Source organism: Ixodes scapularis, unplaced genomic scaffold (genome assembly GCF_016920785.2).
Source record: "Ixodes scapularis isolate PalLabHiFi unplaced genomic scaffold, ASM1692078v2 ptg004490l_1__unscaffolded, whole genome shotgun sequence".
Classification (NCBI taxonomy): Eukaryota; Metazoa; Arthropoda; class Arachnida; order Ixodida; family Ixodidae; genus Ixodes; species Ixodes scapularis.
Window position 1 is genome coordinate 23,854 of NW_024610409.1, and position 23,109 is coordinate 46,962.

General features: G+C 44.1%; 1 protein-coding gene and 1 non-coding gene across 2 annotated transcripts; one reads left to right on the plus strand and one right to left on the minus strand.

Annotated features, from left to right (window-relative positions):
- Positions 1–2,317: 2,317 nt before the first annotated feature.
- On the minus strand, positions 2,318–19,315 carry LOC8038970. Its single transcript, XM_029970979.2, has 6 exons — positions 19,277–19,315; positions 19,058–19,073; positions 14,061–14,105; positions 11,097–11,232; positions 9,090–9,474; positions 2,318–2,590 (listed from the first exon to the last, which is right to left on the minus strand). The coding sequence occupies exons 1-6, from the start codon at positions 19,313–19,315 to the stop codon at positions 2,318–2,320; spliced, it is 894 nt and encodes a 297-aa protein (XP_029826839.2).
- On the plus strand, positions 15,931–16,035 carry LOC115312088. Its single transcript, XR_003917147.2, has one exon. It is a non-coding gene; the product is annotated as a U6 spliceosomal RNA (small nuclear RNA).
- Positions 19,316–23,109: the final 3,794 nt, after the last annotated feature.

Here is a 23,109-nt window from a genome sequence, read left to right on the forward strand (position 1 = left end):
TTTATGATAATGTTGTGGGCATATTTAAAGTAGACGAGACACTTTTCTTCCAACCGCCCCCGTGTGATGGAAAGTTTTTTCTGTATTTTTTCCCTCTGGTTCCTGAGCTTAGCCACATGAACTGCACACTATAAGAAACCGTGATCCCTTTATCCACTTACAGATTCAAGCAATGGCGAGCACCATGCATCTCATTATCGGTTCGTAGCCAATACGATTGCGGCATCATCCGATAAGGACGGCGAAGAACCAATCACAAAGCGAGGAACATTATAGGCCACGCTCAGGTTTTCTTAAGCTGTCAGGGATAGACCAAGTGCCGCTGTCATAATGCCTGCACTTTTCTGAAAAAGGTCAAACCCTGCAGATGTTTGCAACCAGTTACGCTTCAAAAGCTAGTCTAAACAACGAGGGTAAAACTTTTTTTTTGGCGGGGGGTGGGGTGCCAGTAGGCACCCCTGGTGCGCCATGTTGTCCAAATTATGCAAGCTGCCGCCCGTTATGAAGGCTAAAGCCGTTAACATCCATCCATCCATCCATCCATACAGGCTTGACTATATACCAGACGATCTACACACGCCGGCAGCAAGCTGGTGGCGCCGGAGCGTTGTGCGTTGAGCTTGCACATCCATGGCACAGCACGACCTGCTTTCAGGCAGCCATATTTACCCGATAGTGGTTGGTGGCTCCCTCCTATCATTCCCTTTCCTGACGCCAGTACCTTGCGAACAAGAAGTTCGGTATGTTTGTAATGAGCATAGCGGAAGCTTGAAATCATTGTACTCTGAAACCAACTTCTGCCAACACCGTCAAAATGGAAGTTCTTACATTGCTCTTCTTTCCGTCCATGAGAAGTCCTTGGCTGAGGTCATAGTCAGCATTCGGCCAATCGTGGAAGGCCGACCACAGCGACGCTTTCGATCGCTCACGTCGCCGATAAGTTGCTGGCTTCGCATACAAAAGAAAAGCCGAATATTATGTGGAAAGTGAGAATGCTTTCCGCTCACCACAACCTGTATTGACAAGGTTCACGCGATATCCGTGGGGTACGATGCCTTCATGTGCGCTCTGCTTAGGGTGGAGACATGTGGCCATTTTGTCCCACACGTTTATTTTTCTTTTTTGTACAGAAGCGCGTGAAAGAGCGTGTCCCTGCACGCGTTTGTGGCGCTCACTGTGCTATGGCGACATTTCGTTTTTGTCGATTTCTTTCTATTTTCCCCGTGAGCACGTGCTGTCGGCATCGGGTACTACTACTGTAGGTACAACAAAGGGTGGCATCGCCCTAAACAGAGGGACATTGGGGAGTTTTAGTAGATCGTGTTTTCAGGCCACGCTAATCGTAGCGGGAGCTCGCGCTGCCCCTTCGATGCATGCTCTGAAGCGCGCGCTCGTAGAGGTAGCGGGCCTTTGAAAACGATCTACTAAAACTCTCTATTGAGGCGCCCTATACTTCGTTTCACCTTATGTTGTACCGCAACGAAGGCTAGAAGAGCCGAGCTCCTAGCGTTGGCAGCTGCCCTTAATGCACGAGGGCTTGTGCCGCCGAAATGTGCCCTAGAGCAAGGAGCTCGCTGTAGCCTTTCCTGCGGTACATTATAAGGTGAAATAGAGTATAGTGTGGGGTAATGTGAACGAGAGGGAACTATATTCACTCCACTTGGCAATTTCAAACACATTTTGGAATGTTTTTTCGTTTTTTTTTTGGTTGGTTGTTTTTGGTTAAACCCACCATATTTTATTATATATGCACTAGGAGGCACCTAGTGGGGCACAAATGGTCCTGATAAATAAAACTTGGGAGTTCGAGGCTTCTTGTTTAGATTGTGCTATAGAGGTAAAATGTATTACAAATATGCCCACTTAAAAAAAAAAAAAAAAAAAAAAAAGGCTGGTTGAATTTTATAGATGAATCAGCACACGGGAAAAACTGAAATAAAACAAACTATACTAATTGTTTAGTTTGTTCCTTACCGAAAGGGACTCGGCATTTAAACCTTTTTGATATATGTTTTTATTACACTTTTCAAGTAAGCAGCGAGTCCCCATGGCAGTGATTGCCCTATTAAAAAGACGAAAATCTACAAGAAACCGAAGTTTCTCCTTATTCTTGTTTGCCATGCACGTCATGCGCGTGGCAAACAAGATTAAGGAGATCGATTCACTTCACTCCTGGACAGGCACATGGGTAACAAACGGTTTTATTTGCTCTCTGTTTATGCGTGTCTCCCACTCGAGGTCCAAGATTAAACCTCTTACTATAGTTATGTAACGTGACACCTTATTATTGCAAGTCGTACTTCATAGATGTCTTCCTCTAGATGGAGTTGGATTTTGGGTCGGAAGCCACCTGAATGTCCTCTTGGTTCTTCTTTAAGTTGTGACTTGTCAGTGTGATTGCCGAGACTGGATAGTGCTCCTCGAATGTCCCATTAACTTCAAATGTCATTTCATCTGCCCCCGTTTTCTTGAGGTGTGCACATGGTAGCTCGGTGACGCAAAATACATGAGAACCAGGTTCGTCTCCCCTTGTAGTTAGTTTGATGCCAAAGTAGCCCACCAGGGTGACATTTACAGAGAATGGTCTCACCTATGAATAAAAAGAAAAGGTAAGAATTCAAGACCATAAGCACTTGTTGTTCTCGCGTGCACGTGTTTTGAGATTGTCCGTTACTTTTTCTTTGGAGATGTCGAGGAAAAAAAGCAGCAAGAGCCCCAAATGCGATATAAACTGAAATAATAAATTATTCTATTTTGTTTGTTGAGCGCTGAAACAGTCATGACGAAAATCTAGTTCACAGATTTGCGATTGCTTGCAACTGGAGAGGCTTTTAATAACTAGTTTTACGTCTTACGACCGCTGCGATGCTGCGCAACCGGTCGCAAGCAGTCACAAGCGTACTCGGTTGTAGTCAGACGGAAGTGGGCGGACCAGTCTTAAGGTTTACCGTATATATCCGTTTATGCACATGAAAGATGTTCAGAGAAAGGACTTGCGCGTTTCTCGGCTGTGTCGTTTGTACATAGAATTTTGTCCTCAATTTAAATTAAGGGTTTTCGCAATTGTCGATGGCGCATGTAGACATTGACTAAACCTATAAATTTCCGGAACATTTTTAGTGTTTTGAATCTCGGGTATGCCACAAAACACGCGATGCAACATTTCTTAGAAAAAAATACATATATAATATACAGGATATGTAGGAGATACTTAACGTAAATCAATTTTCTAACGTCACGAATTATCGCAGATGTGCACTGCACGCATAAAATTGACGCATATCATATTCAGAAAATCTCGCTAATCTGGGTACGTCCATTAACCTACCACTTGGTAACCAATATGACAAAGTGCGTAGGGTTTTAAAGTATATTCTGAAGTAGTGTTTGTATATGCAGTAGACAGTTGAAGTTTTCAATTCTGTTTGATATCACACGAGGAAGTAAAAATAGTATTACACGAGTATGCGTAAGCTTCGCCTTTAAGAGTGGAACATTTAAACTCCTGCTCGCTACCAAGCCATGCAAGCGTGCCTGCTTAGCCTAGCGCTGGACATGGCCTATAGTCAGTAGCGAGTCTGGCTCGCAACCGAAGAGTCTTGAGTTGGAATTGCGCCTAAAATTCTTCAAAAATTTTCTTTAAGACTAATGAATTACTTTATAAAGTGAGATCAGTTGAGACACGCGGCGACCTTTAATTCGCATTACATGTGATGTTTTAATGACTTTGATTCCACGCATCACGTCCAACACCTCCTAGATAACAAGGCCGTAGTGCTAAATGAGATGGCGTCATCAGCAAAGGCCAACACTGGTCACAGATTGGACACGACGATTCCGTCAACGTTCGGCTCAAACTTCGCCCTAAGCCGAGCGCTGACGCTGCACTCCTTTCTAATCTGTGTCCAGCGTTGGCCTTCTCTGATGACGCAATCTCATTCAGCATTACGGCCTTGTCTTTTTTTTTTTTTGTACCACTGGTTCTTCTTCAGGACCGTTGTAGGAATGCTACATAAATAACAATACAGAAGCAAATGCAAGTTCAATATGGCAAACAATATCATTTGCAGTAAGAAAACATGCTATAAATGTATGGAAGAAACACATGGGGAAAAAAGCACATGCGAACAAAAAGATACAAGCGAAACAAATATAAAATTCACACGATGTTGAAGTGTTTTTTTTTTACATAGATTAGGAATGATGTTAAAGAATTTGAGTTTTCTATTTCAGTGGGTAGGTTATTCTAGTCTTTGAAGGTTCGAGGAAAAAATGAATACTGGAATACATTATTATGTGGCAATGGTTCTACAATATAATACTAATATTGGCTACGTGCATTGGAACAGTCAGAAGATTATATGTACTTGTCCCGATTGATGCTGATGATGCCGTGAGTTATCTGGTACAGTAATTTACGTCTGTTAAGAGTATTTCTGGTATTAGGGGTTAATAGGTGTATTTTATCAATTAAGTCGGTAATTGAAGCTAAAATATTATTTTGCCCGAAAAAAATCGAACCGCTTTTCTTTGTACCATTTCTAGCCTATTGATGTTCGTTTTGGTGAACGCATGCCAAATTATACTTACGTGTTTCAGGATAGGGATCACAAAAGTTTTGTATGATAGTAATTTAGTATCAGGATCTGCCTGTCGTAATTCGCGTCTTAAGACCCACGGTTCTCTAGAAGTATTATCTATAGGAGCAGTGATATGCTTATTCTATTTTAAATTGTGCGTTATGCGTAGGCCTAGATAAGTGTATCCGCAAACCCGAACCAGTGTTTGTTTGCAGGTGTGGTATGGAAACAGCGATGGTTGTTTCTTATGGGTGATAGACATAAATACAGTTTTCTCTTTGTCAAGTACAATTTGCCGTTCTTTGCACCTTTTTGACATCCCGGAGGCTAATATTTAGAATGCGATGATCATCGGGACTTTTGATTTTATGGTATAAAATGCAGCCGTCGCATACAATCCTAAATTCACATTAATATTAGTGACTATATCATTAATAAATAACAAGAAAATCAACGTCCCCGAGACAGATCCATGTGAAACCCTGGATTCTACATTTGCAATATGAGATTCAATATGAGATGCAGTCCCCAATCGAGTTCACAATCTGATCGTTCCTAAGCATCGCGCGTAGCTTTAACATGAGCTTTGGGTGAGAAACCGTATACCAAAGGCTTTGGAAAAGTCAAGGTAGATGACACCAGCCTGACCTCGGCAATTAATGACTGATGAAAAATTGTGCACTGTTTCGACTAACTCGATTACCGTTGTAGAGCCATGTTGTACATTTGACAGTAGTTTATATTCTGTGACGTGTGGAACAAAATGTTTAGCAATGATCTGTTCAATTAATTTACAACTAATACACGTTAAAGAAATGGGGCGGTAGTTAACTGTTTGATGAGGGTCACCTGATTTATGCATGGGCTTAACAATTGCATGCTTAAAAAAAACCGGCAATCTCAAAGTGGACAATAACGTTTTTAAAATAAACAAATATTTTGAAACCCATTTCGCGTAGCGTTTGAGAAACATACTGGGGATACCGTCTGGGCAACCGCTTTTTTGCACCATAGTGGAGTAATAATGACAATGTACCAGGCCTCATTGACAGTGATGTTCTCTAGACCAGGTAACTGAGAAAGAATGTCGTAGTCAGGCCCATTGTCATTACCTATTAAAAGGTTAAAAGGCGCGAACAAACAGGACGAAAAAAGACGCACGTACAACACGGACAGGCGCCAACTTCCCACTCGGTAATTGAAGCGTTGGAAGTTGGCGCCTGTCCGTGTCGTGTGTCTTTTTTCGTCCTGTTTGTTCGCGCCTTTTAACCTTTTAATCGATATGAACAAACTAGCCCCAAAGAAAGTTTTATTCCATTGTCATTATCTCTTGTAAGCACGGAAGGACATTAATCACCTAATATAGTAGCGATTTCAAATTCATCATCAACAAACTAGTTTTTATGAATGATGAAAGAGAAACGCTGTAATGGGTTTGCCTTGATTCGCGTACCATTTGCTTAAGTTTCCTATTGCTACAAGGAAAATAGGATGCTGAAGTGTAAATATGGCCGGATCGCTTCCAAGATTCCTGCAATCGGTTCACATCTCTTTTAATGCGTATCATGTACCACTTCCCTCATGATCCATGGGTTATGCTTTCTAATTTTTTTTTCCGTTGCGATAAGGAACATATTTTGAGACGCACCGCGTAACAATAGCAAGAAAACGTTTCCATAACTCAACTAATTAATCTGATGTCACCGATAAAGTCATCATACTAAAAACAAATGCGTCAATAATGGCGTTATTGTCGGCATTATGATGTACAACAGTTTAACAGCTTTTTCTGTTGAAAGTGCAACGCTATCAAACAAAGTTAGTAACACCGCCATATGATCTGATAGTCCGTCAACGATTTCACATTTGTATCCTTCAGCACTATAGCACGCCATGTCTCACGAGAGCGTAGTGTGTTGTTGGAAATTCCCTCGTGAGGTCATGTGACTGTGACTTCATGACAGTAATTGACCAATCATGATCTTCCTGTCCCATCGACACCGACTTGAGCGAAGTCGCTGCTCATGCGGCTCTGCATGGTGACAGTGCAGGTGCATTTGTGCTTGCATTATTTTTATTATAAGGCTACTCATAAGGAGGGTGTTTCACGTTGATGAAAGGTCATGGGATCATAACAAATTTAAAAGAATTATTGTCAGCCGTCATTAATTCAAGTAAGCAAGCACGGAAACCGCCTTTTTCCTCTTGCGGGGTCGTCTGCACCGGCTGCGTGAAGCAGGTTTTTTGGTTGTGATTGGCGAGGCATCGTGATGCCTATGTCACAATTATGTGTGCCTTTCTGCATTTTTGTTCAATAACCTCTAATGCCACACCCTAGCTTTGTTATAAACGTAACAGGCAGCATGTCAGAGGGAGACCTAATTTGGCCCAAGTTTGACAATCCAAGGGGCCTAACGCGGTCCTATTAGGGTTTTGCTTTAAGACGCTCGTTAGGGCACGAATACTTTGCCTTGGACCTGACGAGAGTCACTAGATAATGTATGCGCTTCAGAGCAACGCAACTAAGCCATCTCGGTGCTTAAAATCACGGTCGCCACTTATCTTAAGGTTTATCTTAAATTGCAGGAAGCCCTTCTAAGTCCTCCAGAATTGTTCAAACAGTTCGCGACAGAGCAAAGCGATATCGTTTTAGCTTTCTAACACCGTATATAAAGCTGAGGAAATCGCTTTTTTGAATTGCGACGATCGAGAGTTTCGTCTGCTCTTTGCAAATCACCAAGATGGCGGCTGCCACAAGATAATCCGGGAACAGAGTTTCGACATCTGAAGCGTAGGTTATTTAGTGTCTAAAGTGCCTTAATTCCAGACAAATGCCAACTTTGGCACTTCTCTGGTTCACCACAGGAGTGCCAAAGTGCCAGACTTTGAAGAAAAGGTCCACGAGTTCAGTTTCCTGCAGAACTCAGAGACAAAACTCACGGGAAAAAAATAAAATGGATCCCAGCGAATTACGAGGCTGACACAATGATTGCCTGTTAATATCGACACCCTTGCTTCCCCATAAAGAGCGTCCATAATGGGAGTTACTCATAATGGCGAGACAAAAAATGCATGTATATAAAGCTAGTTCGCCTCCGAAAATGTTTTCGATATAGCGGCATATTTCTATTAACGGGGTTCATATTAACGAGACATCACTGTAATGAAATTATACCAACCAAGTGTGATGTTCGCAAAGGCAATAAGCATGAGGCTTCACTTGCCCGCTCCGCTGTCCCTGCGCATACTGCATTTCTTTTGGGTCTAATCGTCTTTCGATCGTCGTCAAATGCCGGAATTCTTCAATCGTTGTGATGATTGGCTGTCTCTGCGTTCTGTAGTAAACTCACCGTTTTTTTATTGTTTTTTTGTTTTTGTTTTGGGGTGCTTGCATTAGCCAAAGTTGCGGGTGACAATCGAAGAGCCAGCAGTGAAGCCTCACCCAGGCATTTACTGGGTGATTGTGGCACAAAACTGGCAGGTGACAGCCGAACAACAGGCCAGTGAAGCTCAACTCTGGCATTTGTTTGGAGATTTAGGACCAAAATACCCAGACTGTGGCCAAAGGATATTAAGCCTGGTTCTGCTTCCGGTCCTTTTGGGCTTTCGAGGTTCTAAATTAATTTTCGCACAATGAACTGTCCAACATCATTCAAATTTAAACACGTAGACGTTCAGAAGAGGTGAGAATGAGACCCATATTCTAATAAAGACGCAGAGAACAATACAAAATAAAAAAGTGAAAGCCGCTTACAACTCCCTGTAACACCGCATTAGAGCGCAGCTCTTGAGGAGGAGGAGGGAAGGGCGCTGGGGGGGGGTTAGACTAACCAGGGGGGGGGGGTCACGTGACCTTGGGGGTCACGTGACCCCCAATGCCGGTGACGTCATCAGTGATGATGACGTCACCAGCATCCGCATCGTCATCGTCATCCACATCGTCATCGTCACTGATGACGTCATCATCATTGATGTCATCATCACTGATGACGTCACCGGCATCCACATCGTCATCGTCATCATCGCTGATGACGTCACCGGCATCCACATCGTCATCGTCATCATCACTGATGACGTCACCGGCATCCGCATCGTCATCGTCATCATCACTGACGATGACGTCATCAGTGACGATGACGATGTGGATGCCGGTGACGTCATCAGTGTCGATGATGTCATCGGGGGGTCACGCGACATCGGCGGGGGTCACGTGACCTCAGGGGAGTCACGTGACCTCGGGGGGGTCACGTGACCTCGGCGGGTCACGTGACCTCGGGGGGTCACGTGCCCCCCACGAAGTCACGTGACCCCGGTGGGGGGCTCGCGCAGTGCATTATGGGACATTTCCCATGATGCACCGCGCGGTTACGCCGACGCCGACGGCGACGCCGACGCCGCTCAAGCCGGAAACGGGCCCCTAAGAGCTGGGCTCTAATAATACTTAGTGAAATGTTTTTATGCATTCTTCTATAAAATAAACAATGAATGAGTGAGATGCATCACACTTACCTTCGTCGATTCCCTGACCGTCTCAGTCACTTCTACTTCTTGCCCCGGTTTTATCTTGAATGTCTTGTTTCTAATATGATTAGTGTATCCCTTCCGTTCCAGCCTTAATGTACCGTTGAAATCAAATTCGTAAATTCTCTCTTGGGAACCGTTATATACCTTCGGAGGTTCCGTTGAGGTCACTAACGGGAATTCGCTCTTGAAGACTGAATCAAATTTCCATACAGCAGCTATCGGTGCCCTCACATTACTCATGTAGCGTCCAGGTTGGGGTTCCGTATACGGATTCATGAAATATTGAGTATAGTTGGTACTTTTTTTGGACATCTTCGAGTGAACATGGGTTCCGTAAGTGATATTTCCGAGCTTGATTTTAAAAGGTGTTCTGTAAAAAAATACCGCCGCAGTAATTATTATCTTGGAACCATTTGTCGCGCGTTTTTTGTTGAAACTGGTCGTTATAAGCGTAGCGTTGTTAGCGACGAATAATTTATGTGTATAACCGCAAAACCCAGACATCTGCCGGCGCGTGCCATGTTCAGTTGTGATGTCCGCGAACAGCAAGACACGCAGAAGAAAAAGAGAGGAGGAGGGTGGAATTTCGATAAAATTAGGGAAATCGTTTACGAATAAAGAGGAACGACCTGGCTTCGGTTTATCCGAGCAGTGTCGTTTCACCTTATTGGTTACACAGCGGTGCTCGGGCAATACCACTTCGAAGACAAGGCCTCCGTGTGACATCATCGTTGGTGGATCCCTGACCCGCACTAAGCGGCAAACACGTAGAAGCTCGACGCACTCGTTGTGAGATGCTGCAAGACCTGCTGGCGACAGTGCTGACGCAATGTAGGCAGCGGTGCGTGCATTCGCTAGAAATTATGTTTGGGAGCGGAGGGGGTGGGGGGATGCAGGCCTTGTCTTCCAGGTTCTGTGCTCGAGTAAACGTCGCCAGTCCCTAATATTTAATATGAAAGCAGCGATGGGTGTAATGACGCCACTGTGACGTTCTAGTGACGTCACAATGGCGTAAGACATTAGCGCACAAACACGAAAATCCTGGCCCGCCTTGACGTGTATGCGTATGAAATAGTGTAGGGCAACCTGGTTAGATTTCTCTCATGATTTTTTTTTTGTTTTAGAGAATTTGGAGAAGAGTTTCTTGAAGCTCGTGTCTTTTTCCGGCGCGTTAGTTACATTAAGGACTAACGCCGGCATTCTTTTTTCTTCTTTTTTTGTCTCTGCGCTGAGCGTGTTGGTTCCATTTAGGTATTCCGTGGTACACTAAATGCCTTTTTCTTCGGTCCTGCCTCGCCGCTGCTCTTCGAAGCTAAAATAAATGCCACTATTACTATTCTAAGACAATTGAGCAGCCTGTAGGAGCACCCATTTTCAACAGAAGTGAGCGGCTTTTTTTCATTCTTAGACGCACAGCGTACTGCCCCCACGAAGATGCCTTTCTCAGTTGGCCATTCTAACCCAGCGCGTAAGAAACTCGAGGCCATAGCGAGTCCCCCGACCTTCGTTTTGTCGCTTCACGGCCAATCAGATCGCCGCACTAGCCGATAATGTCGCCGAGAAACAAATTGCGAAGCGAAAAAGCATGGAAATAATAAGCCACGCCCTGCAATTCTTAAGTTGTCACCGACTGTAAGGCGTGCAAGTCAACATGCTCCTCGCGCACCTCGCGTGTTTTGTTTACCCTCGACCTCAGTCACTGACGAACACGACCTTTGCTGCCTCGTCATCACTCATTTCCCGCGTGTTCCCCGTATTGCTCCCCGCCCATTTGGCACACTTGCTCGCCGCGAAATGGATGAATGATAATAACGTGCGTATGGAGTGACGCTCTTGTTGTCACAGACGGCATAGAAAACACAATTCGTGGTTTGTTTGGTTCACCCTTCTTGCTTCGTGGTTTGACATCTTTGGCGTTCTTATCAGCTGATGCCGCGGTTTCATGGCTCGGGGATGGTCACGTAGTGACTACACCATATGGCGATTCCGTACCTTCCCTTGTGAGTGATATCTGAAAACTCGCCAGCAGCTGAAAGGTCACATGAGATGAGCTCTCGGTGTCTTTCCTCTGCGAACTTCGTGGCAAAACCTCTGACGCATTCGGTCAAATCGAAAATTACTGGCGCATCTGAAAAAAAAAAAAAAAAAAAAAAAAACTTTGTCTCAATTGAGCGAAAGCAAAGCATACGTCTCTAGCAACGTATTACAGTCGTGGACGAAAGGAAATTAAGCGTACGCCCAGGTTTGGTTGATTCCACCTGGTGGCGTTGAACGGAACCGTCTAAATCCTCGAGTATTCGAGCTTCACATGCTCGCTACCGAGAGCGACGAAAAGCGCTCTTGTCCATTTTGTCCACCATTATACATAAATAAGAGGAATCCAAAGCCATAAAATTAGCCAATAGGCTTATCGATTGAAAGAGATAACGCCTTTCAACAGCCCCTTTTCGGTTGTTAGCATGTCTGGACATACTGTACAACCGCTTCGAAGAACATGTCGGTCAAGAACTTCGTATGAGGATGATGGTTAAATCGAATTTGTAGTGATATTAAAAAGTAAAATTAAACGCAATAAGGAATGTACTTTTCTTCCGTAGAATAGAATCGCATGGAATGAATAAAGCTATTATACGCTATCGTATTCCATTGACGTAACAGCATTATACATGCAGCAAAGAAGCCGCATGACCCTGAAGAAGTTACTAAACACGACATGCGGTACGAAGATTGCACCTACTTGAAGGTCCTTTCCGTTAATAAAAATATCCTAATTAACAACTTTGATTCAACATAAACCGTGTTTTTTAATGTTTTAGTTCGTCTGTTTGAAAACAGATGATGATTGTCTGCAGAAACTACACACTAGAAAACAGATCCGCTAAAAACAAAAACGTTGCAGTTTTTTGTTTTTGTCTTCAGTTATTTTTTCAAGTACCGTATGCCTGATTATGAGACTTTGATCCAAGATGGCCTGGAAAACAGGATATAAAACTAATGAAGAGACAGATACGTAAGTATTTCTAGGTATATCTAAAACGACGATTTAACTTTTCCAGCAGAATAAGGGCGACCCCCCATGAGGCCGAAGCCTGAAACGAGCCAGCATATATATGCGCGCAAGCCGACGAACATGACGCATCTTGATTGATCAGATTGAAATCAGTCTATCGGAAGTCCTGCAAGTGATTTAATTTTGCTGCACTTGGGCCGGTTGGGTAACACGACTGTACTCTTGATTGGCGCTGGAAGAACCAATCACCGCGACTTACGCAGGCAGCTTGACCAATGAAAAGGCAGAAAAACTTTTGCACCGAAGCAGACGCGCAGTGGTGTGGCACTCAGCATGCGTGGCTATAGATGAACACCACCTACGATCATCGACATCATGGACAGTTTAGGAGACGCTGCGCGTTACATTTTGTGTTCACACTTCTAGTCACTGATAGTGGGGAAGCTGCTTAAACATTAAACGATCGCACAGAGGCAGGACCAGACACACGCACACAAAGCTGAATATCAATTATTCTTTAGTATTTCATCTTCCTCGTCCTTCGGTCTAGTCTTCTTCCTCGTCCTCTTTTCACTCGTGCGCACGCACACACATTGATAAAACAAGGTATACATTAAAGAAAAAAGAAGCGAGACATAAGAAAAATTAATAAAATAAAAAAAAAGAAAGTGGGCGAGGAAAAGAAAACATCGCCATTGATTGCCCTTCCTCAGTGCAATCGTTTAGTGCTCATGCTGTTTCCCCCAACATCAGCGATCATTTAGCAACCAGCTCAACTCAAACCGGTAGCACACTTCTAGTTTTATGACTCGTTCTACGGCGTATTTATCAGCAAACGCCGCGATATCATTGGCTATAGAGCAGAATGCAGCGAGAAGAAAAGAGGGAACGAAAGAGAGAGAGGGGGCATGGGCGTACCAACCGGGGGGAGGGGGGGGGGCAAGGCATGGGTTCCCCCCCCCCCCCCCCCTGAAACAGCCGTCACTGGGCAGGGCAAACACTGGCCGGTGGCGCCCAAGGGATGCCAAAGAAACCACACCCCGGCCCTGGGGGGGAGGGGGGGCAGCGTCTGGTTTGCTCCCCCCCCCCCCCACTCAAAAACAGGTTGGTACGTCACTGGAGGGGGGTGCAGATACTGACAAGGCCTGCTTGCTCCCTCCCATGACGTCGCATATGAAGTCCGATAACGGGCGACGCGGTCGTTGATTCGATGCCCCCCCCCCCTTATCTCTCTCTCTATCTCTTTCTTTCTTTCTGACACTTTTAGTCATATTTGAGTAAATTTGCTGGTGCGCTCAACGCTGTCCCAAGGTGCCAGTCCCAAGGGTTTTATGATCAATCGGCAGCCAATGGGATAGTGGCGTTAGTGGATAAGAAGGTTCGAAAGCGAATCAGAAAGCAAGAAACGTGAGCATCATTACCCACTCTCTGTGTTTCTTAAGCTGTCGGTTAGTGTAGTGTTAGGTCTAATGTTGTGAAGAGGGAACAGTGCTTAGGCCCTGTGTACCGGTGGTGTTGGCACGAGCCGATTTTGGCCTTTGTCATTCGTCCAGTTCGACCTGTAGATTTCTCTGCTTTAATCTCTGAGTATACTCGGAGTAAAACTAGGCAAAAAATAATAAATAAAAGCCTATCCTTTCTTTTTTTTTGCTCCTTATTTGATAAGTATTATTCCGCTCATTTTACATGGGACGTAAGTGATGGTTCTATCCGTTTAGCCATTCACGAATTGCCATGGAATAATTATTATGACTGAAGTTGTTTTGATTTCTTCGCTTCGTATTCAGAAACTTCAAGGACGATAGACTTTGGCTAACTAAGACCAGTGGTGGCCGCTTTAGATTGGCACCACACTGCTGTTATCGGCCGGTGCTGACACTCTATGCCCAGTGACCGGTCTACAAATGCACTGTCGCTGTTGACGGTACACCGAAGAGATTTCTTACCTGGTTTTTTGGGGTGATTTACGTGATCTTTATGCTTCGAGGAGTCTAAAAAAATAAAAAAAGACCATCACATATATTTTTATGCGCACGGTGTACGAATACACAAAAATAAAAATAAGACACGCAATGCTGCAACGTACGACATTACGGTGTGTTTCGGGAAATGCTCTATATTCCTTGGCAGCTTAGGAAACAAAGAGCGTGACTTATTATGTTTACGCTTCTTGCTGATTGATTCATCGGCGTTCTTATCGGTTAATGCCGTCATTTGATTGGCTAAGGAAGAATATTGAGTTGCACAGGAGTCCCCACGACCTGCGTTTCTTAAGATGTCACTGACTATACTGACAAGAAATGGTGCTAAAAGAACAGCAATTAGTATGGAAAAGAAACATGCTCACTTGATACTGAGTCTTTTTCGTATGCTGCTTTCTCCGTGCCTCACTGACAGGGTATTTATGCTCGCGGAGGTTTTTAGTTGTACGTGACATATGAGAGCTCAACTTCCCAGAACAGAATTTGCGGCTCGAAATTCGGTTTCTTTCCGCCCGAAAACCGCCGATCGAGAACTGGCCGGTTTGAGTCGCGCCCACTCTCTTTTCCGTGGTCACGGGCCGTTTTCTAAGGTTTCGACGCGAACACCAAATTCAATCAAAGTCGTGGGTCATTGAAGGCACACACTCAATATTAAAAATAGAAAAAATCATGAAACCCATTTTTGTGGCCTCCAAAAAGCTTCAAATACGTTGATTGAAATAAAAAGGTAGCACAGACAACCGGAAGCATTCTGTGCGTTCACTGCATAATTCTCAACTTTTTTTTTTCAAACATTTTTCGATGTTTATATTTCTTTTTTTTACAATTATCATTGACGAAACAAAAAAAAAAAAACCAATGTTGTGTACGACAGGTCGCTGAATTAAATGGTATGGGATTTCCTTTTTGACACCTGCGAACTCAATGTAATCACTTTCCACAAAAAGCAAGAGCATACGAATCGTGTAGCGTCCGCTTTCCGAGCTTCGCGTAACTGTTCCACAGGAATTGCAGCCAGCCATTGGTCCCGATCCCGTTGATCTTTCGGAAACTCTGTCGCACAATGCCACTTTTTTTCGGATGCAGGACATGTGAGCCAGCTCTTCACGCAACATCTTGGGAGTATTCTTTTCGGAGCCGATCACGGGAATTCACCACGGGCACTCACTACTCATTGTCAACTCTTAAATGTACAAAACAACTCATCTTGAAGTACAGAACAGCAGGCGGAACAAACATAACTGCAAAGGAATCCCACGGCGAACAAATCCGGCAACGCATTTTGTCTGCTACGTGCGAAAAAAAAAAAAAAAAAAATTGCACGGACGGGTGTAGTTACGTGACTTCCGCCACTCCACTCTATCCTCTCCACTTTTCCGAGCGGTGTGGGAGTTTTGCTTTTTTTCGAGCAGTTGCTTTTTTTGGCTTTATTAAAAAAATACGCGACTCTGTAGCAAAATAGTAATTGGGTAGTATTCCGACACCATAATAAATCGCCTGGCAAAAAAGGAAAAAAAAATTTGGGGGGTGTCAGTGTCTTTTTAAGGGGTCATGAAACAATTTTTCTACTTTGGCTATACTGCTTAAAATCACTCCCTGACGTTATTAACTGAATAAACTTGCCTTAGTTTTTCTTCCTATTCTAATCACAGCAGTGGTAGCACACGAGTCACTACCCGAGTTTCCACCGAGGCACTGATTGTTAATAATAATAATACTTGGGGTTGTGGGGATATTTAGACAGCGTGTAGTTGGTCAGCCATTTCAAAGATGCGACGAGTCACTCGCTGTAGATGAGCAATTTAGCCGGCGCAGTACAACAACTTTAGTATATGTACTTCCAAAGTACATATACTAAAATTGGAACGATACAGAGAAGATTAGCGTGGCCCCTGCACACTGATTGTTACGAGCCGAAGTCGAGTGCTCACGCAGCTCTCGTGTCCTATTCATCAACCACGCTGGACTGTCGTCAGGCCGGTGGTTTCCATCACACAATGAGGTCATCAAGCTTTGCGAAGGCAAGACTGAAAGAAATAGCACCCTTTTCTCCTCCCAATTTCACCGCGATAAACAAGCTTCTGAATCAGTGGCGGTCTGTACGAGTATACTTGGGCCAGACTATAACCGGTATGCCTCTGCAAAGTCATGAACATTCCAACCCGATATCGCTCCATGACCCCTTTAAATGAAAAATAAAAATTGTTTTGTCTACTTGAACCTGAACCAGTTTTAAAAGTAGTATAGTCGTTGGGAAGCAAAAAATGCTGAAAAGTTCATTGCTGTCGTTTAATTTTTTTTATACCATAATAATGTTAATATTAGAACGAAGAAAGGGGATATAAGGCAACTATTTACAATGGCGGTGAAAATGCGGTAAGAGGCGGAGCCTCTTTCTTACTTTTCACATGTATGGCTTTAAAACGACTTGCAGGTTTTTGTAGGTTTCTTTCTGGTACACATTGATGACATAACACCTGCAATATTATTAAGTCTAAAACTTTACGCGGATGATAATGTAATTTATAAAAGCGTCCAAGGTGTTTCTAATGTTGATTCTCTGCAGCGTAACCTCGACTTTGTACGTATTATTGAAGTGTGATAAGATGAAAGATGAGTTTTAAAAATGTTGTTTTATTTGTTTTTCAGTAAACATAAACTTCTTTTGTGAGCTTACTATTCATAAGGTCACTTGCATGTTCATGTTGATTATTATAAGCACTTAGGTGTATATTACGCGGGTAATCGTATGTGGAACAAACACATACAACTATTTAACTAAGAAAGCTGTACGAAATTTGGTTCAAAGTAATGCGAGGCCAATTTTGCGAGGCCTCACATTATTGGCCTTGCCATAATTCGAGGCCAATATGCGTGCGCAACCAGGGATGGGTAAAATACATGCAAACATGTATCGAAATACGAACACAAAATACTTCGTCAAAAATGTATTTAATTACAAATCTAATTACATTTCCAAAAAAGCATTTAAGTACAAGATACAAATACAACCAAATGTATTTGGTATCTTCCAAATACTTTTCCAAATATATTCCTCAAAATTTGTGTCAGCGACTTCAGAACACCTGCAACGGGTTTCTGGGTATCTCATTTTAATTTTGCATCGCACACTCGGGAGTTAGTGTGCGAGGCTCTAGTAACGTAATAGAGATATAATCACAAAAAATGTAATCAGCTTGGACGTAATAGGTGAAAAGAGTACAGAGCTTCAAGCAGGTTTTTTTGTCGATTACATTTTGGTATAGATCAAAAGAACCGAGACGACCAAGACGCGCAGCACTAGCTAGAGAATTTTTTATTCTTGAAACTCGCACCACTTACGAAAATCTGGACAACTCGCGCATTTAGAATGTTCCAGGCCAAATTATGAATTGAAATCAGGCTGGAAAGCATCACAAGTTGTCACAGGCACTTATTTAGCCAGTCTGCCTGTAAACGTCGATTTCGTCTCTATTCTTGCCCTGGACCAGCACCGTAATCACAAAGTCACTAAACGCTTGTGCTTGACTGAGACACACTGCATTCGGTGCAGAACGTAGTTTTCTTCCTGCTCTGGACAGTTCCTTTAAAATAAAGCCGGAGGAGAAAAAGAAAAAAAGCCCCATATGGCCGAATAAAGGATGGAGACTATATCTTACAACCACATGCATAAAAACAAGAATTGTAACTTTGGCAATAACATTTATTTAACGCGATAGAGGCAAGTGCAGCAGGCGCCCGGCGTGCCCGGTCGCCCGCGGTGAGCGAGACGCGAACTGCCGCAGGACTGGTGTATGAAGAGATGAAAAGTTTCTTGGCTTGTTGTTGCCGTTGGCGTTGAGATGAAGAAAGAGCAGTTTGGACACGTCTTAGTATGAGCAAAATGAGTCGTGACAATAAATTTGAGGGATGTATTTTCGCCCACAAAATTGTATTTAATTACGATTGTATTTGAAATACCCACGTTTTAGTATTTAAATGCACACGTCAAATACATTACCCAATTTGTAATTAAATATAAATGCAAAATACACAAAGTATTTGAAATACGTATTTCAAATACTTGTATTTGAAATACTGCTCATCCCTATGTGCAACATATGATTCGCATATTCAGAATGCATTCTACAAGTTGAAACGTATCTAAAACCGGACTTCTCGTTTTGTTGGTGACAATCACAATTTCAGCTCTAGCAATACACAAATTAGGAATCATGTCGGATGGACTTTTTTCTCGACGGGGAAAATACCTGCATCGAAAATATTTTATGCTACACTCCAAAAAAAAGCCCGTGCGTCTGCTTTCCCGCACCCAACACTCGGAGAGCCAATCACCGCAACTTACGGAAGAAGCCCAGCGAATGACGATGCCGAAACATATGTTTAGACCAAAAAACGCAGGCTGAGTTGTGACATTAAGCAATGCAAAACGTCACGCTTGCATTGCTTAATGTCACAACTCAGACTGCGTTTTTTGGCCTAAACATGTTTCGGTATCGTCATTCGCTGAGCTGCCTCCGTAACTCGCGGTGATTGGCTCTCCCTGTGTTGTGCGGGAAAGTAGACGCACGGACTTTTTTAGAGTGTATAACAATCAAACCGCTATCGATAAAACATATGAGGAAACCATATTTTTATTTTGCAGCGGAATTATCATGAAACAAAGGCGCGAAAGTTGAACTGTCCTATTTATGTTTTCCCACTTTTTTTTACCATTCGCGATTAGAATTGTTTTCACTGTGAACTTCTCAATCCAGCCATATTTTTCTCACAGTTATTCAAGATAAGAGTTAGATGCACTTTTTATAAACCGTTTGGTTTTATTTTTTTAGTGTATTTTTTATATTTTTGTATAATCGGTATTTACTTATCTAACCCCCTTAAAATAAGGCCCTCTGGACGATGTAAATATGCGAATAAATAAATAAATAAATCAGACAACCTCCGACAAGGAAACTCACCTTTTGAAGCCACTCCCTGAAAAGAAAAAAGTAAGCAATGAATTATTATATTGTAGCGGTAAGGGACCTTTTTCATAGACCAGGGCAGTATTTTTCTGGTTAAACGTATATCGGGACTGCGGCAGATGACCTCCCATCATGCAATTCTATAATAGTTAAAGCAGACAATCTAATCCGTGGGACAGACATCCACGCTGATAATGTGCGTAATGTACTCACCACTATGAACAAAGTTGCAGTGAGAATACCCAGCCGCATGGCGTCAACAAGCTCTGCAACGTTCTGGAGGCAGTTCACAATGCCCAGCTGAATTTATCGCTGCGCTATAATATTCTAACGGATTCTTTACGTTCAATTGTTTGTTACATTCATCACGCTTAGTAAAGGTTGCGGAGAGCGTGTAGAACACATGCTCTGCAGTTTTGCGTTGATGACGATGACCAGCTGTCTTTAAAATATGCGTTACGTAGGAGGACTGGAGAGTTTTCACTTCCTGCATGCTTGTTCATTGAAAATATTTCTAAGGTCACAAATGCGGAAATGAAGGCCATCCGATGCAAACTCGTAGAGGGGGGGGGGGGGGAGGGGGGGGGGCAGGTAAAGATTTCAGTAGATGCCTCCCGCCCACACGAGCTTTCTGCCTTTGATAACACTTCGTCGCACGCGCAGCCCAAGCCCTGCGGAAGGTGACGAGTGCATGCTGCAGGCAGAGCTTCTGCTGAAGTCTTATGGCCGCGCCCCACTAGAGTGACAATCGTAGTGCACTACGATTCTACTACATGGACTAGTTTCGCATGGACGAGTATACTTTCAATCCACCATCATCTTTACTGAAAGTATACTTGAAGTACACTTGAAGTACACATTGAGTACAAAGACCACACTGAAAGTATACTTTTAGTATACTTCAGTGCACTTCTAGTATACTGATTTTGAACGACTTTTCACCGAGGGGAGTTTGCGACATTCTACCCAGAAGGGGCGCTCAAACGGAAGAACATGTTCATCTATTTTTTTTTTTTTTTTTGTGAGAAAAACTTTAAGCAGACGTACTTTCTAAACATGAAAATAATGAAGGACAGACTAATACCATTATACCATATAATTTAGATCAAACAATACAAAAAGTAGGACAGGAAAGGCAACAGGCACGTAGCCAGGATTTCGTTTCGGGGAGGGGGGGGGGGGGGCCGCCCATGACAAAATGCTGTATGAGGGGGAGGGTGGAGAGGAAGTCCCAGCAAAATGGAAGATTTTGGGGGGGGGGGGGGCGGGAACCATGCCCCCCCCCCCTGGCTACGTGCCTGAAAGGCAATTACTCACTGCAGCAAAGTACGCGTATAAATACTTGGTAAAGCCCGAGTAGTATACATCACTGGGAAAATATCGCAATATTCAATAATGACAAAACCTCCTATTGGTTTCAATTTTAAACACAACCTCAAACCACATATTCATCATCAACTAGCCAACTGCCGAGAAGTATGGATGCCCCTGCATGTTTTATACATTTTCTATGGAAAGCATTTTTGCTGAGATAAAATGGTATAAGGCGGTCTTCGGCGAGAATCAGGTCTTTCGAAGCACAAAGAAAAATTTTCTCCTCGATTGGCTGCTTTCCTCTGAGACAGTAATTTTCTCCCGTGAAACATTCGGTGGCGTACTTCAGAGTATCACTTATTTATTCCCTCTACACTTTGTAAACCGCCTCACTCTACGTGTGGGCCGCCTCAGCAATGATGTATATCCGGACTTGCGGATATCTGCATCCGATACTCATCCGCAGCCCCTAGCATCCGATCCGCAATCCGTCAAATATGATTCATTTTTATCCGCATCCACCAATTGATGGCGGATATTCGCGGATTATCCACGGGTAATCCGCGGTTATGGAGGGTTCTAGCAGAGATGACAAGTATCTCGCCTGGCGGAATGGCTTGCCGAAAAATTGTGTCCTTCCTTTGGTCAGTACTCTGGCTCTGCACGCAGAACCTATACATGATGAACAGAACAGCGCACACAAAGACAAGGACAGAGAAAAGGAACATGCAGGACACATATCTGTCCTTGTCTTTGTGTGCGCTGTTCTGTTCATCATGTCATCATACCAACTCGTTCAACTTACTACACTTCTGCAGAACCTATACAGTTGCTCTAGCTGCTCTTAGAGTAACTGTATGGGCTCTGCTTGGAGAGACAGAGTATCGTGCCCCTTTTCCTTTCGCCGCCAACTCCGTGTTGGTGGAGACGGGGTCACCTGTACCGAGCTGGATACGTTATTTGTGCGGGAAAGCGACCTTGCAGGCTCCGAGTTTAGGGCGGATCATGTTTCTCGCTTTGCGTTTGCGAAATAGATATCCTAGTCCTAAAATAGAACAAACTGGAAAGTTCCTTGGCCATTCAACATTATCTGTAATCATTGGATGCATTATAATCGCGTTGTTTTATAACGCGAGCGATGTTTGAAAACATGTTTTCAAATTCTGGGAAGAAGACGACACGGAGGATGATCGCGTAGCCCGCGCATCCGGAACTCTTGCAGAAGCAACGGTCGCTTCCCGCAGTGCAGCCTTGGATCCAAGATGGCCGCCATGGAAGCACCATTGCGGTACTCCGATACGCATGCGAAGCATATACAGTTGATGATGATGATACTGCGACTACTTATTTTATAACGGGCGGGCTCGATTAATCGTGCCCAAGCCTGGGGGTGATTTCAGCGCCACCTGTGTTGTGTTTGATGCCACCAATCCTCCAGTGGTCTTTTCGTCTGCTCGATGGTTTGCCAAAAGGCCTCAGTATTATTGGATTTCTCGCTTGTTGTCGAGAAGCCCAGCGCTGTCGCCAGAGGCGGGACACATTCGTGTAGTCGGTTCGCCTCTTCGGCGGGAGAAGTGGCAGATGGTCGGATTCCGCCACAATGGCGTATGATGTGCTCCGCTGTTTCGCTCTCAACCTCGCATACTCGGCACACAGTCGACTGCACATTATTGTCGAAGCGCTGTTTGTACACCAGTATGCGCAGGGCACCCGCAGGATCCTCGAACAACAGTCGGCTACCCAAGCTGTTGTCGTACAGCCGCGTCTCCGCCATGATTTGCTGTTTTAATTCCGCATACATTGTCAGGGTTAACTTTATCCGGGCAGCCTCCAGCTATTGCACATTCTCCTGTTCGCGAACCCTCTTGAGCACCACACACTCCCATTCTTTTTCTGCGGTCGCCTCCACCGGTTCTGTGAAGAAGCCGACCTCTTTCTCAAGCCGGTAAAGGCGCTTTGGCCAACGGTTCTGCAGATAGTCATTAGTGTGTATAGGAACAGCCTCTTCGACCAGCGGCACCGGTCCATGAGTCAAATCCTCCCGTTTTAGGAAACCTTGCTTGTCGCCTCCCTCGCTTCGAAAGACGACCAGCCCAGGTCACCCTGCACTGCCTCATTTGCCGCCATGCTATGGCAGAAATAGCACGGTGCATGAACCAGGTATCCGACTTTGCGTGCATTTTTAACGCATTGCGTTTTTGCTCTCGCCAACAACGGTGCTCACAATAAAGCCTTTACCCGCGTAAAGCACAGGACAAGTTCCATTTCTGGTTACACTTTCGAATCCGCCCGTCTTAGGAAACCTTGCTTGTCGCCTCCCTCGCTTCGAAAGACGACCAGCCCAGGTCCCCCTGGACTGCCTCACTCGCCACCGTGCTATGGCACAACAGCGCTTGACGTCCCACTTCTCGTTGTCTGCGCCCCAAGGTGGTTCTTACGTCACTTGGTTCACCCACCACTGCGTTGGCGAATGTCAAACCTGGCACCACCAGCGCCTTCCACATTTCACGGCTCACTATGAATTTATTACAGCTCCATAGGCTGCGCTTACAGAAAATGTTAGCTCCCCGTGTGGCGGATTGACGTAGGTGGACGTAATGATCTTTCAGATAGTCTGCCTCTTTGGACAACTCAGTACCTCAATACTTATGCTTGTTCAGTACCAGTAATACGTCAAGGGCCGATATCAGACTATCGAGTTTTTCTTTCTCAGCACCGGCGAATTGTATCAC

What these genes read in the sequence shown, in the direction of transcription:
- LOC8038970 (XM_029970979.2), bottom strand. Translation starts at nt 19,315, where the DNA reads ATGCGGCTGGGTATTCTCACTGCAACTTTGTTCATAGTG. An exon ending in AAATCACCCCAAAAAACCAG is followed by an intron (nt 11,233 to 14,060) that starts GTAAGAAATCTC and finishes TTTTTTTTTCAG; the next exon opens with ATGCGCCAGTAATTTTCGAT. An exon ending in CGGTCAGGGAATCGACGAAG is followed by an intron (nt 2,591 to 9,089) that starts GTAAGTGTGATG and finishes TTTTATTCATAG; the next exon opens with GTGAGACCATTCTCTGTAAA.